This window comes from Staurois parvus, unplaced genomic scaffold (genome assembly GCF_062004578.1).
Source record: "Staurois parvus isolate SC_StPar_1 unplaced genomic scaffold, SC_StPar_1.0 ptg000714l, whole genome shotgun sequence".
Lineage (NCBI taxonomy): Eukaryota > Metazoa > Chordata > Amphibia > Anura > Ranidae > Staurois > Staurois parvus.
The window spans coordinates 3051493-3066028 of record NW_028318510.1 but is presented as its reverse complement, the minus strand read 5'-3'; the positions used below and the strand labels follow the sequence as shown (position 1 = coordinate 3066028).

The 14536-nt window shown below is 40.3% G+C and overlaps 1 protein-coding gene across 1 annotated transcript in view; it reads left to right on the top strand.

Moving 5' to 3' along the window:
- ADAMTS6 (ADAM metallopeptidase with thrombospondin type 1 motif 6) overlaps positions 1-14536 on the top strand; it is a 433529-nt gene that overhangs the window by 65167 nt on the left and 353826 nt on the right. Inside the window, exons 2-3 of the mRNA XM_089653457.1 lie at positions 4181-4628; positions 5391-5755. Coding sequence (XP_089509583.1) covers positions 4532-4628; positions 5391-5755 — 462 coding nt within the window. The 5' untranslated portion in view covers positions 4181-4531. The remainder of the gene's footprint in view (positions 1-4180; positions 4629-5390; positions 5756-14536) is intronic.

The following is a 14536-nucleotide window of genomic DNA, read 5'->3' as shown; positions in this document are numbered from 1 at the left end:
CAGGCATGCAGACAGGAAGGTTTGTTTAGCTGACAAAACCCCTCTTCCCCTCCTGAAGACTCCTGGGACGTTTGACATAATTTGCCTAGGCTTTGAAACCAGGAAGTATCTAAAGAAATGTACAAAAAAAAGTTTTAAACAAGTAAATATACCTTCCTCTCTATTTACTAATGTTAGCAGCATAAGGATTACAAATAGTCATTGTTGAGTGAGAGAGTGAAGTTCCACCTTAGAGAAGAGAGTTGAAATTCTGACAAATGATTAATTTCAGATACATTTGATTTGCTTTGATTGGTCTTTAATGGCTTTATCTTCACTGTTGTGATCTCTCAGCACAAGCAAGAGGACACTGAACACAAGTATACATATATTTCTATGCAGGAATAATGGAAACATGAAGAGCATTTAGTACTGCAGATCTGCATTGTATTTAAATGGCCAGTGATTCCGTTGCCCTTCTTTAGACCTGTGCTGCCCAACCAATGGCCAGAAGTCACCCTTCAGATGGAAACGAGGAATGCAAACTGCTTTAGATATTGCCCATATGTGATGCTGAGCCTTCATTATTGAACTGAAATTCAATAAATAAAAGGGGTGGACCAGGGACAGTGAGGCTAGGGAGAAAAATGTTAGATGGCGCTGGATGTCCTCCAGCCAGGAAACGAGGTGGGCTCTTTCTGGCTTGTTTCATATCACAATGTACAGTGAAATAAGAGTATGCAATTTCAGTCCAAGAGAGGAGCCTATACAACTGTGCAATACTCTGTAAGACTAGAATTCAGCATTCAATACCCATCAGTGGAACCAATGTGAGGTTACCAAAATCAGTGCTATAGAACTTTTGGACAAAATTCCTTTAAAAGTATCATTGTGAAAGTAGGTCCTTAGCTACAAAGTACCCTTAGTTATGATTACAGGTAGATCAGAATAACTCCTATACAATATCTAGAAGAAATATTGTAAAATTTAACTTGGGGTAAAAACATTGATAGGAACCCCAACCACATATAAAATTTAACCATCCTCTTATAATGTAAATTCTTCCTTTGGGTGACAACATTGATAGGAAGCCCAGTGATATATAAAAACTAACCATCCTTTTGTTGGACCATAATGGATTCATTACATTTCCGATAAACATATTGAGAATATAATTTAAAGTGATAACAGCTGTTATCCTTAAATACATTAGAAATTGTATATAACATTAGACCCAGGAGCAGTGATTAAACCTCTTGTGAACACATGTAAGCCTTGAGAGAATGATGATTCAAGGGGGATCTCTCCCATCTAATAAAACTTAGATACAATTTGATTTATTAGGTTCATTGTATGTATAGCAGAGATGTCCAACCTTTTGACTTTCGTGGGGCACATTGGAAGAAGAGGAATTGTTGTGGGCTACACATAAGATACACTAACAATAAGGATACTGATGAGCAGAAAAGGTGGGGCAGATCACAAGTTAACGATCACTGATATAGACAATTTACCTATCTGAGTAATAAAACTTCATTTCTTGTAATATTTTTTGTTCTAAAAGTAAAAGTAGGCAACATAAACTAGTGTGATATATGGTAGTTTTTGATAAACTAATGCATCAATATTGAGTTCGATAGATGTAGTAGCAATTCTCAATGAATTCTCAAGGTGTTCACCAGATATTTTGGTTCTAATTTTGCCCTTCGTGTGCTTCAGAAATATACGAGCTGCTGAAAACTGATGACATGAGTAAGATGTGAGCGTGCAAAGTAGGATTTTTTTCTACTTTTCCATCAAGGGTTCATTATATTTTTATGTATAATTAAACTTATTGCAAATTTTGATATACACTGATCATCTATAATTGTATGACTACCTGCCTAATATTGAGTATATCTCCCTTTTGCCAACAAAAGAGCCCTGACCTGGTGAGGCATAGCGGATTCTATAAGTCCTGTAAGTCGCGAGGTGGCATTAAGACCTGAAAAATTTGGAGGCCAAGTCAGCACCTCAAACTCTTTGTTGTGTTCCTCAAACCATTCTTGAACAATTTTTGCAGTGTGGCAGGGCGCATTATCCTGCTGAAAGAGGCCACTGCCATCAGGGAATTTCCATTACCGTAAAGGGGTATGCTTGGTCAAGCAACAATGTTTAGGTAGGTGGTATGTGTCAAGTAGCATCCACATGAATGGTGGGGCCAAGGTTTACCAGCGGAACATTGCCCAAAACCTCACACTGCCTCTGCCAGCTTGCCTTCTTCCCATCCTGCATCCTGGTGCCCAGGTAAGCAACACATGCAACAGGGCATCCACATAATGTAAAAGAAAACTTGATTCATAAGACAAAACCAATTTATTCAATTGTTCCATGGTCCAGTTCTGATGCTCATGTGCTCATTGTAGGTGCTTGGCTTGGCTGTGGACATGGGTCAGCATGGGCACCCTGACTGGTTTGCTGCTACTCAGCCCCATGCACAACAAACTGCAAAGCCCATTTGTCTGCTTTCAACACATCAGCTTCAGGGACAAAATATTTACTTGGTGCCTAATATATTCTACCCACTTTCACATGCCATTATAATGAGATAATAACTTATTCACTTAACCTGTCAGTGGCCATAAAGTTATGGATGATTGGTATATTTGACAATTGAACCCATACTGTTTTTTTTTACCGTATCTGATATTCACTTAATTCATCTGGACAAGTAACCATTAACATAATCTCTGATCAATGATTGGTACATGTAACCACGTTGGGCAATGGGGTACTGCTATATGGTGTATTTAACATATACTGTAAGATTTTTGGATGTCTATTATTAGGAACCTGTATTTTGTGGGAAGCCCTGCATTGGTTATTTTTACAATTTTATAATTTATTGTTTATTTATTTATTTCAGATACTTATATAGCGCTGTCAATTTACGCAGCGCTTTACATATATATTGTACATTCACATCAGTCCCTAACCCTCAAGGGGCGTACAATCTAAGGTCCCTAACTTACATTCATACATACACATACTAGGGCCTATTTAGACAGGATCCAATTCACCTACCAAGCATGTCTTTGGATTGTGGGAGGAAACTGGAGTACCCGGAGGAAACCCACGCAGGCACAGGAAGAACATGAAAACTCCAAGCAGGCGGTGCCATGGTTGGGATTCGAACCAACGACCTGTCAGGCGGAAGTGCTAAGCATTTAGCCACCGTGCTGCCCCAATTTTTACACCTTAGGATGTATTACATACATTTGGATGGTGGGCTTGTGGATAGTGTTGGTTTTATGGGGGACATTTAGGGCTGTTTTAGAGGTTTTTCATCAAAGTGTATGGTATAGGAAGATTGTTTCCGTAATAAAGTTTTAACTTTGAAATAGTATATTGTTAAGAATGTTGTTTATTTCATTATATGTGCTAAAGTCTTCCAAACAGTTGTTGTCTGTTTTTTGTGAGTATTAATCTACTGTAGATCTTTAGATGACAGAAAATTCATAAACACACTGAAATGGTTAGAATGAAAGGAACTATAAATGTCCAACACGTCATCTAGAGTCTGTTCAGGCATATACATAAGTTAGTTGAGCTGTTTTATGTATCTGGGAGTTTAGTTTTAACATTTTTTCTTATATTCTCTTTAGCTTGACCTCATTAATATAGAAGAGACAACTGTATTGAACTAGCGTGTATGCAAGTTATTTACTGACACAGTACTAAACAATTCATATTCAGTGTAACAATATTCTCCTTCACAGTCCCACCAGAATGAGAGTAGCAAGAACAGGAAACTATGTGAAGTATAATATGAATATTTTGATGCTGTAAACCTCATTCTTTCTCTTTCCTTAGATTCTTCAATTAAAGATTTTATCACATTGTGAAATCAGATACCTTTACTTTCCAAAAAAAGGGAGGGAAGAGTAAACTATATAATTTTTCCTTATGTCGTTAATGAAAAATGAGCTGTCTGGCCTTGACACATTATTTAGGTTAGCCAATTATGTTTAGTCTTTTAAAGGTTTATTTAGGCTATGATGAACAACATTGCCTTAATTGAATTACTCCATATTTTGTAACATTAATTATAACCACCACGTTTTAATCATTCTGTCATATGGCTATGGGGGTTTGCCCTCCTTCGCTTAGCATAGGCAAAATTTGGTTTGACTTACATATTCTTATTTTTAATTTTCTACAGGTACAGAAATGGCCCACTCTCATTAATTTTCCTATATGATACTTGAGAAGCTGTGTGAAGGATTCATTTTCTTTGCTCTCCTGTCAGTTTCGACTTCTTTGTGAGCGTTTTTAACTGGACAAAGACAAAATGGACAAAGAAGAAAGAAAATTTAGGAGACGGCCTTGTATTAAGAAGTAAATCTTCCTTTGAAAAGCCACTAATCAAGGTGGTGGCGCAGAAGGAGGAAGAGTACATGGACTTGTTATGATTCCATTCTGGGATAGAACTAATATTGTAGGAGAGAGGTAGCCTCAAACACAAAAACGATTCAAAAAAGAAAGAAGTGTCCATTTTCTTGTTTTCCAAATTATGGAACTTTTGTGGAAGACGTTGACCTGGATATTGGGCCTTGTCATGGTTTCATCAGAATCTCACAGGGACCAAAGACTCACCTATCGATCTCAAGGTAGGGTTTTTCTATTAGATTTAACCAGTGCATCTTTGTTTCTGTATTCCACATTAGTTTTTTAGAAACTCAAGAGTCCACCAGTTTTTTACTCATCACTGATTAAAATAAGTTTTATGTTAGTTATTTTTTTTATCACTCAGCATGTCAACATCAAACCTCTGGACATGTTTAGGACCCATCCATCAAAACCTTTTATAGATAATAGTACCACCTTCACATGTCAGCAAAATTGTGCACTGTGAGCTCCTCTGTTTAATAAGAGCCACATTGTGAGTATAGAGTGATATATTCATAAACATCCCACTAGACAATTTTTCTATATGACACTTACATTTCCAGGCCCCATGGAACATCGCGCATCCTAAGGGTAAAGATAGTTTGGCCTATAAAATACTTTTCAATTTTATAAAAAGGCCCAGTTTAAACTAAATGGCCTGCAGAAGCTCACAGCAGCCCACAAATGCTTCAATACACCAGTCCATCCAGGGAGTCTAGTTTGCCAGTCTGGGCCTGGCTTTGGGTGTGTGAAAGGCACCCAGTTTCAGTTGCTGTCTGTAATGTACAGTTATTTACCTATGTGTTACACTATTTTCTGCAGGACATTCCTGAGATAATCTACCAAGATATACTATAGGGATGCCAATAGAACCTTGCTTAGAATAATGGATGTTGTATTGGTCTAGTTTGTACTACTCCCTATTACTTTCCTTTTCCTTTGCATGGTCCCTTCATGGATTGGCCTGACTTGCGTGTACAAAGGGGAGTTCCTGTCTTACCTTGAACACTACCAGCTGACGGTTCCTATAAGGGTTAACCACAATGGGGATTTTGTCAGTTTTACTGTGAAGAATGACAAACACTCACGGAGGAAGAGGAGTATGGACTCTAAAGATCAAGAGCAGGAAGTTTCTAAATTATTTTTTAAAATTTCTGCCTATGGCAAGCACTTTCACTTAAACCTGACTCTAAATACGGATCTGGTTTCCAAACACTTTACAGTAGAATATTGGGGGAAGAATGGGCCTGAGTTTAAACACGATTTCATAGAGAACTGTCATTACACGGGATATTTACAGGACCAAAATACCACAACTAAAGTGGCTCTGAGCAACTGCAATGGCTTGGTGAGTATCTCATCAGCTTCAAAGTCATGTGTTACAGTTTGTAATGCTTTGTTTTACTGTATAGTTTTGTAACTTTTTTTTTAAAATGTGAATCAGCCCTCATGCAATGAAAGATATGTACAATGATGTATTATTCCAACTATGGTTTTATTAACGTAAAAATGGCAATCTGATGGGTAGACTGTTAATGTATCAATATAGATGGGCATCATACTTGGCATCAGGCTTGAAGTGATTGTAAAGTTAATTTTGTAAACTTAGAAACATGTTATACTTACCTGCTCTGTGCAATGATTTTGCACTGAGCAGCCCTGATCCTCCTCTTCTGGGTCCCTCGCTGGTACTGTGATCTCCTCCTCTTCTCTGTGTGCCATCATAGGAAGCTGCTTCCTATGGTGGCACATGTGTGCTGTGCTCTTTGTGTCCATTGAAATACACAGTGTGGCTATGCCCCGCCCACGGTCCTTCATCACAGGATTTGATTGCCATTGGCTCCCAGTGAGGAGGAAGAAAGAGAGCAGTGCCACTGCTTTTGAGGCACAGTGCTGGATTGAGATCAGGCTCAGGTAAGTAGTTGGGTGGGCTGGGGGCAGCTGACAATATAAGTTTTTTTTACCTTCAAGTGCTTCTAAAGCCTAAACATTTTTTTACCTTAATGCATTCCTTGCATTAAGGTAAAAAAAAATATTTAAGCATCAGAATCCCCCCTAATCCCCCCTTTTACTTACCTGAGTCCTCATTCAATCCAGCTTCCTGCACATCTGCAGCTCTTCTCTCCCCTTACTTCCATGTCTTCCTGGATTTGCTGGAGCACTGGGAGCCATTGGCTCCATTCACTGTCAATCAAAGCCAGTGATGAGGGAGTAGGGGGCGGGACCGAGTTCCGTTGTCTATGTCAATGGACACAGCATCAGGGCTCAGGAACGATCAAGCACAAGTGTCCTCATGAGAAGCAGCTTCCTGTGGGGGCACTGGACAGAGAGGAGGGGCCAGGAGCGTCAGGGGACCCGAGAAGAGGAGGTTCGTGACCGCTCTGTCCAGTTCCTTTGTACAGAAGAGGTAAATATAGACATGTTTGTTATGTTTTTGAAAAAAAAAATAACCTTTACAATCGCTTTAATACAGAGAATGCGTAAAAAAACATCAGCCTTTACAACCACTAAAGTGGTATTAAACCTGCAGCGTTTTTAGCTTTAAAATTCCCCAATAAACTATTTACTTGCCCAAGCAATTGCAGTTTTCAACTTTCAATGCAGCTGACATCTGCACCTTCAGTGCTGCTTCCCTGTACTTCAGGTCTTAGATCTCTAGAGCAAACTTTAGAGGCAGAGACAGGTTGCTATTCCAAGGAAGATTGTTGTATGGCAGGTGCCGGTCATTATCATACCTCTGTTGTTGCTGAGTAAGTGCACTGTATTTATATGCTGTACTGCCTGAGGACTGGAAACGGGTAGAATGTTACATTTGCCTCTTTTCCTGTTTCCCTAGTGGCAAAACAGAAGTAGCGCTTCATTATTATATTATTAAGGAAGGATTTTTATAGAAAAGGTTTGTATAGATTAAAAATATATATATATATATTTACTTTAATATTTACACTACACATTTAGTGTGAAAATGTGGTCACACATATACACAGTATCCTGTAGCTTTAATGCTTACCCTTGTTAATTAAATTCAAAGTGTTTTCAAAAGGATTCCTTTTTATGCAACATGGGCAAATTTTGAATTGGTTCTAGACTTCAGTTTTCCAAAGCCTTAGCTGTGGCTTTAGACAGTGTAAACCTGTGGATGTGTCTTTTTTTCAACCTGAGTACTTAAATGATATAACCAGGTAAATGCTAAATGAGAGCAGCTCATGTAAGTGAAGGGATTACCAAATCACAAAGAGGATGCTCCAAACAAGCTTCATGTGTTTTTTGGCTGAATCCACATTTTTTCAGGGATCAGTAGTCACTTTCTTCTTTAATTTATTATGTAGCTTCTCGTTTACATTTTTTACATTGATATTGAGCTTTTAACTTTATTATTTACATGAACTGTCTTTTGTCCTCTTTTTTTGGACTGCTTTGTTTTATTACATGTTTGACTGATCTAAGACCTTGGTCTTCAACACACTAGTTAGGCTCCATGTACACTGGCTTAAAAAACACTGTTCCTAGAGGAGTTTAGCATTTTGCCTGTAGAAGCACCTAATGTTATCCTATGTGCACATTAGATAGTCTAGAAGTGTATTTTAAGTTCAGCTTTTAGAGGCAGAAAAAAATTCTACACACTCCTAAACTCTAGTACAAAAAATGCTCAAAATTAGCTTTTTTTCTGCCAAGAGCACTGGTGTTTTTTTAAGCCAGTGTGCATAGAGTCTTAAAGTAGAAATAAACTCTCCTATAGTTACAGTTGAGGATGCGGCCATCTAAGCTTCTGTTTGTTCTACAGTTGCCATGGTGTTGCACATGTGATCCATCATGACGCCAGTCCTTTGAGGACTTGACAATTCAGTTGACATCACAAGCCACTATGACTTGAATGTAACTGTTCAACCATTAAAGTGTTACTAAACCCAGGACCCTGCACTCACTATATCTGTTTTTCCACAGTACACAGAACATAGAAATGAAATTATTTTAGTAAATATAAACTGCTAAATACCTTTTCTCTTCAGAAGTTAGAGCAGTCTTGTGACTTCTATCAGTGTCCAGCCCAGCACTAGCTAAAGCTTGTAGGAGAAGTAGGAGAAGATTTCTTTTTGTTCTAGGAGGATGCATATTCTCTGTCTGGACAGTGCTGATTGGTACAAAAAATGGCCACTACCCCAGTCTATAACAGGCCTTCACAGCAAGGAGCACATGGAAGGGCGACGCATGTCAAACAACAAAAAATAAAAATTCCCAGCTCTAACTTGCCAGCCAGCCTGCAAACAAACCGAATTAACCTGTCTAACAGTATGTGTTAAAAACAGGGGTTTAGTTAGCACACATTTGCAAACACATTCGTAAGTTACAGAGCCTCGTCATGGCACCCCCAGTATTCTGTAGTTCCTAACTCTCCAATTTTAAGAGCCCCCATAGTAGAGGCACATGTATTTAATGCAGGCTTTGAAATTTCCACTCGCCTGCTCACCAATGGCCAGTGGAAATTATGGTGGGGGCAAGTGTGTCCCCCAGGGCTGTCTTGCTGAGCAGGCCCGGAGCTCAGGCCGGATCTGTCATTGGCACTGGGAGCCGTCAGACTGCTCAATAGCTGAGCGCAGTGAAAGCAAAGGAAGGAGTGTGTGCTGTGCTCTCTGCCTCCCCCTAGAGTGCAGTACCTGGCTCTGTGAGTGAACAACGAAGTACTGCAACTTTTTATAGGGGTGTGTGTGTACATGTGTGTGTGTCTGTGTATGCATGTACATGTGTCTGTGTGTATGTACATGTGTGTATGTACATGTATGTGTACATTAATATTATTATTATAATACAGGATTTATATAGCGCCAACAGTTTGCTCAGCGCTTTAACATGTGTCTGTGTATGTGTACATGTGTCTGTGTGTGTGTGCATGTACGTGTGTGTGTGTTTGTGTGTATGTACGTACATGTGTCTGTGTGTACATGTTTCTGTGTATGTTGTATGTTTGTACATGTGTCTGTGTGTATGCACCTGTGTGTATGCATGTCTGTACGTGCCTGTGTGTGTATACATGTGTCTGTATGTGCGTGTGTGTGTGTACATGTCTCTGTGCATCTGTGCATGTGTGTACATGTTTCTGTGTGTGTATGTGTATGTACATGTCTGTGTGTGTGTGTACAGGTGTCTCTGTTTGTGTGTGTTTTTTAGTGGTGAGTAACTCTTAAGGCCTGGCTAATAGTTCAGGACTTGAAATTTTAAGCCCTGATTTAATGGATAGACCAAGGGCAGATGGACCTGAGGGAGCCCACCCCTCCTTAAAGGTACAGGAGCGCACTGGACAACCAGCACGTAGCACAATGGCAGCTAAGGTGTCAAGTGCACCCCCTCATCCAACAATTCAACAGTACAAAAATGGCCACTGCCCCAGTCTGGCCTTCACAGCAAGGAGCACATAGGGCGATGTATGTCAAACAACAAAAAATAAAAATTTCCAGCTCAAACTTGCCAGCCAGCCTGCAAACAAATCGAATTAACCTAACAGTATGCGGTAAAAACACAGCTGATTGGCCCTGTACTGATCACATGCACTCTCCCAAGAAAAAAAAACCTCTCTAGCAATACACACCAAACTGAGCAGGTGCATGCCTACGGTTCAGTCTGGAGATAAGAGGTGGTCACTTGAAAAAGGGGAGGACCAGAGAAGACAGGATCAAACAACCTTTTTACACAGTGCAGAGGATTAACCTCTTAGGTTCCACAGTGAGTATAACATGCATGCTTTACTGCATATACAGACTGATTTTACTGTTGTGGGTTTAGTAACACTTTAAATTGATGGGTTTAGTTCTGCTTTGACGTTTGTTCCCTATTGCGGGAGAGATGGTGTTTTGTGATTGGGCAGATGCTTCTGTGTACTGTCCCTTACCCATTCTGTACAAGGAAACCGTGTCTGTGTAATGGCCCCTTTTCACCCTGACCTGTCAGTATTCACCTTGCCAGTTCTCCCCCCCATCCTCTGGCACTGTTAGCACCAGAATCCCCAGTGTAGACTGGTGTCAGACGCTAAAGGGATACTGACATCACTCGGTTATGTGCTTATGCTTAATGATTGGTTGCTAGACTCAAGCACTGACACATTGGAGTAGGTCAAATACTCCCCCATGCCCTGAAGTACTTATCAGTGGATCACATAGACACTGTCACTTTTTTCGAAATGGGCAAAGTGAAAGCGTCTTTTTAATAAAACTATTGTATGTTAGATGATGATCTCTCCCTCCTCATTGGCTCAGAGAAAGCAACAGGAGCCATTGGCTCCCACTGCTGTCAATCACAGCCAGTGAGGAGGGAGTGAGAGGTGGGGCCAAGCCATGCTCTGTATGTCAATGGATGTACAGAGTGCTGCTAAGGAGAGTACCCCCATAACAAAAAAAACAAAAAAAATTGGTTTACAATTATTTCATTGATCAGAATGTGATAAGTAGTATGAACTTCAGACTATGATTTACACAAAGGGCAGGCGATCGAGCTGTGATTTTACTATCCCCAACCACACATGCCACGGTCGTGACTACCGCCAATTGCGACCAGTTTAAGTTTGGGGCCATGCCACAACCACACTTCAACTGCATGCATTTGCAGCACGATTGTGTGGGGTTTTATCCCCTTCTCAGTGCCTTTCACATGCCTTTGAGAAGTGGTGCACTGTGAATCACGATCAGAGGAGCAGCAAGGACTGTCCCATAAATGAACAAGCCCAAAGGCTGCGGGAGAAAAGGGCCCAGACACATAGTAAACTTTCCTATTTATTGGAAATTTCCTGTAAAAACAAGTGGTCTCATTTATCAGTAATACCTGTTTTGCCTGCAGAACCACCCCCCCCCCCAGAATTGAGCTCTATAGTGCAAGTTAAGAACTGAAGGAAGAAAATAATTGACTGGCAGGTCTTCGTTTCACTTCACACTAGTGATGTCATCCCTTGGTTTCATCTCTGTTCTCCTCTCCTCTAGACTCTTTGTAGGAATTTGTGGATGTGTACACTCGCCAGTCAATGCCAATCATCATAGGTTTCAATTGGTAAATACAGTAGCATGTGCCAGCATACAGTATTGTCATTGAATTGGCAGCTTGTAGTCCAGCTCAGGAGTAAGCAGGAAAGAGTGACAACTCTGCAGCTGACTTGAGCAAGTGTTGTCACTCTATGGACAGGAAATATTTGTGAACACAGCTTTTATAGGTATAAAGTAATTGAAAGCAGGACATATAGAAAAAGGTTTTGCTTTAAACTTTTGCGCCTTTAAACTGACCTGAGCTCTTGGTCCATGGGAGCAACCAATGAGCTCAGGGGAGCAGGAGGTAGAACGTCTGGAAGAGTTGGCTGTTGAAGAAACAGCAAAGGAGATGATTCTTTTTAGTGGAACAGTGTTTGGCAGCATGGGCAGCAGGAATGGTAAATATCCACCATCTGTTTTACAGGGTAAGAAAGAGTTCTTATAATAATAGATCCAAAGTAATTTTTTTAAGTTTTGGATAGAGTGGGGAAGAGTTAAATCCTCTGTCATGTTTCTATTGCTATCTGTGTCCCCTTTGGGAAGATTCACACCTCTATTTGTTCTGGTTACCATTGTCACCAAGAAATAAAGTGAGGGAAATTCCAAACGTTTAGCATTGTCCCCAGAAAAAGAGGTGAGGAGAAATCTTCCAATGTGGACAGCTGGTCTTAGAAAACTCCCCTCACTTTTGGAGGTTTCTCTGAACTTCATCAGGACAGGAAGTAAAGGGACATTATGCCCGAGAATAAAGACATAAAGAAAATAAACGGGCAGGGGGTTTAACCCTTTCCTACCCTATTAAAAAACATGTTTTGTCTGTACATACATCCCTTTATGTCTGCATCTGAGGATGTTTAGTATGTGTTGGTAATGTCTGCAGGGCGGTAATAGACTATTTTTCACCCTAGGCAAGACCAGCTACTTGCACCCCTTCCAAAAAAAAATTTTTAAACAGCAGAAAATATTACATCAACTAAACATGAAACTGCTAAATTTCTTTTAATTTTCAAAAATAAGTGCCATAAGATCCCACTAGCACCAATATTAAAGACAAAATCAGTGTCAAAGATGGATTGTATCTGTGGCTGACAGTGGCAGGGTGACAGTTGCAGTGAGAGGAGGATGATGGATCCATGGATGGAGGATGAGGTGACAGCAGGCAGCCCAGCCCAGCCCACACACACAGAGAACTGGGCTATCCCACACGGTGACAGATCCCACACAACACACCACCACCAATGCTGACACGGATTAGCAGGCCCAGCAAGCACTAGAAGAGCAGGCTGTGGGATTGTGATGATGTCATCACTCACTGACACATTGCATATGATGGATAGCCGGCCGGGCCACACTCACACAGATACGAGACATCAGAGTCAGACATTACCTTCCTCTGTAGACGCTGCTCCACCTCCACCTCCACTGATGAAGGAGAAAAGTGCTGGAACTCCACAGTGATCTAGCAGCTGCCAGCCAGATTGCAATAAGGGACTGAGTCTGAGAGGAACATTGGAAGGAGCGGCAGCTTAGCTGCTACACTGGTTGCAGACACGTGGCATCTTCCTCCCCTCTGCTGCCCCTCCACTCTGAAGGATCATTCATGATGTGGTGGCATCCCACACAGAGAAAGTGTTGGCCTGTGCTGGGACCAGGCTCCCCTAGGTGGTAGTGTGCCCTAGTCGACTGCCTAGTTTGCCTAGTGGAACCGACCCTGAATGTATCACACATTGCATTTTGAGCTCTTCTCTTCTGGTCCTAAAGCTGGGCATAAACTAGTAGATTGTTAAATAAACATTTGCTCGAAATTCATATGAAAATTTCTAGTACATTTGATGACTTGACAAATGCCGTGAGTAAGTACGGTATCTCAGAATTTTGTTTGCTTTTAACATTCAATGTTGGAACAAACGGACTTTCCTGAACAGTTTCCATCCTGCTTTATTGAATTTTCTCGTCACTGTGGTCAGAAATGAACCTCAATTTGACCCCATTAATGATTAAAAAAATGGAACTAAACAAAACATTTTAAATGAAATTCTACTATTGTATGACTAGCTGAAGACATGAATTGTAAATGTGGAACGTAATTTATATTTTCTGAGATAGAGTTCTTTAAGCTGTGATGTGATAGAAGAGACGATGAACAGCTCTGTGCTACAATTGCTGAAAAAGAGAAAACACCAGCAACATGCTTTTGAGCGCTGCAGTTATATTCTCAAGTGTTTCCTGTATTTTATTGTTTTGGGTTTCGACTGATTCATTCATTCTGTAAACAAATCACTTATGATGATGAATAGGAACACTCTGCCCTTTTTCTGCTGCCAGAGCACGCCTTTCTTAATAGGGATCATGTATCAGAAGTTTGTGGCTTTTACTAAGTGCTGTGGATTGTTCCTGATACATCAACACTGTTACATACATGGTGATGAGCATTTAGTCATGTACATTATCTTCTGCCTTTATGGAATGTTTAGAAAACTTACTAAGGTTGAAAACCGGGGAATTTATGAATTTATATTTCTGTTTGAGCACTTGGTAGTTAGCGCAGTAATCCCCAAATATGCGCACAATCAGAATAGCAAGTTTTGGGCTGTGGTTTTTAAGTAGGTAACAAAATATCTTGTGTTTGGCCAAAGACAACTCCACTCATCTTTGCTATTTTAGTTTCAGGTGTCCTTGGTGGGTTGAATCACCCACTGGCTTGTTGTATTATTATTTTTTTCAATTCATTAAATAATTTCTTTTTTTCCTCCAAACTATTGGGGCAGGCGGTGAAACAGCCATCTTAGCTACGCTCAGTAGAATATCATACAAGGGTAAATTTTAGATAGTGGTCAGTTAACCTACTAGAATGTCTTTAAAGTGTGGGAGAAAACCAGGGTACCCATTGGAAACCTATGCAATCATGGGGAGGAAATGCAAGCAGAACCCCGGTGCTGCAAGGCAATGTGCCAATCACTGTGTTGTAGTGTATGTAGACTTCAGCGGAATGTTTTGCTTCTTGTCATTTTGTTTCTTGATTTTTTTTCACTCTTCTTTGGGGTCACTTTCTAGTCTAACATCTGGACTTCTCAGTTGTGTTTCCTGGGAATGTGGCACCAACATTTGGCATCACAATGGCT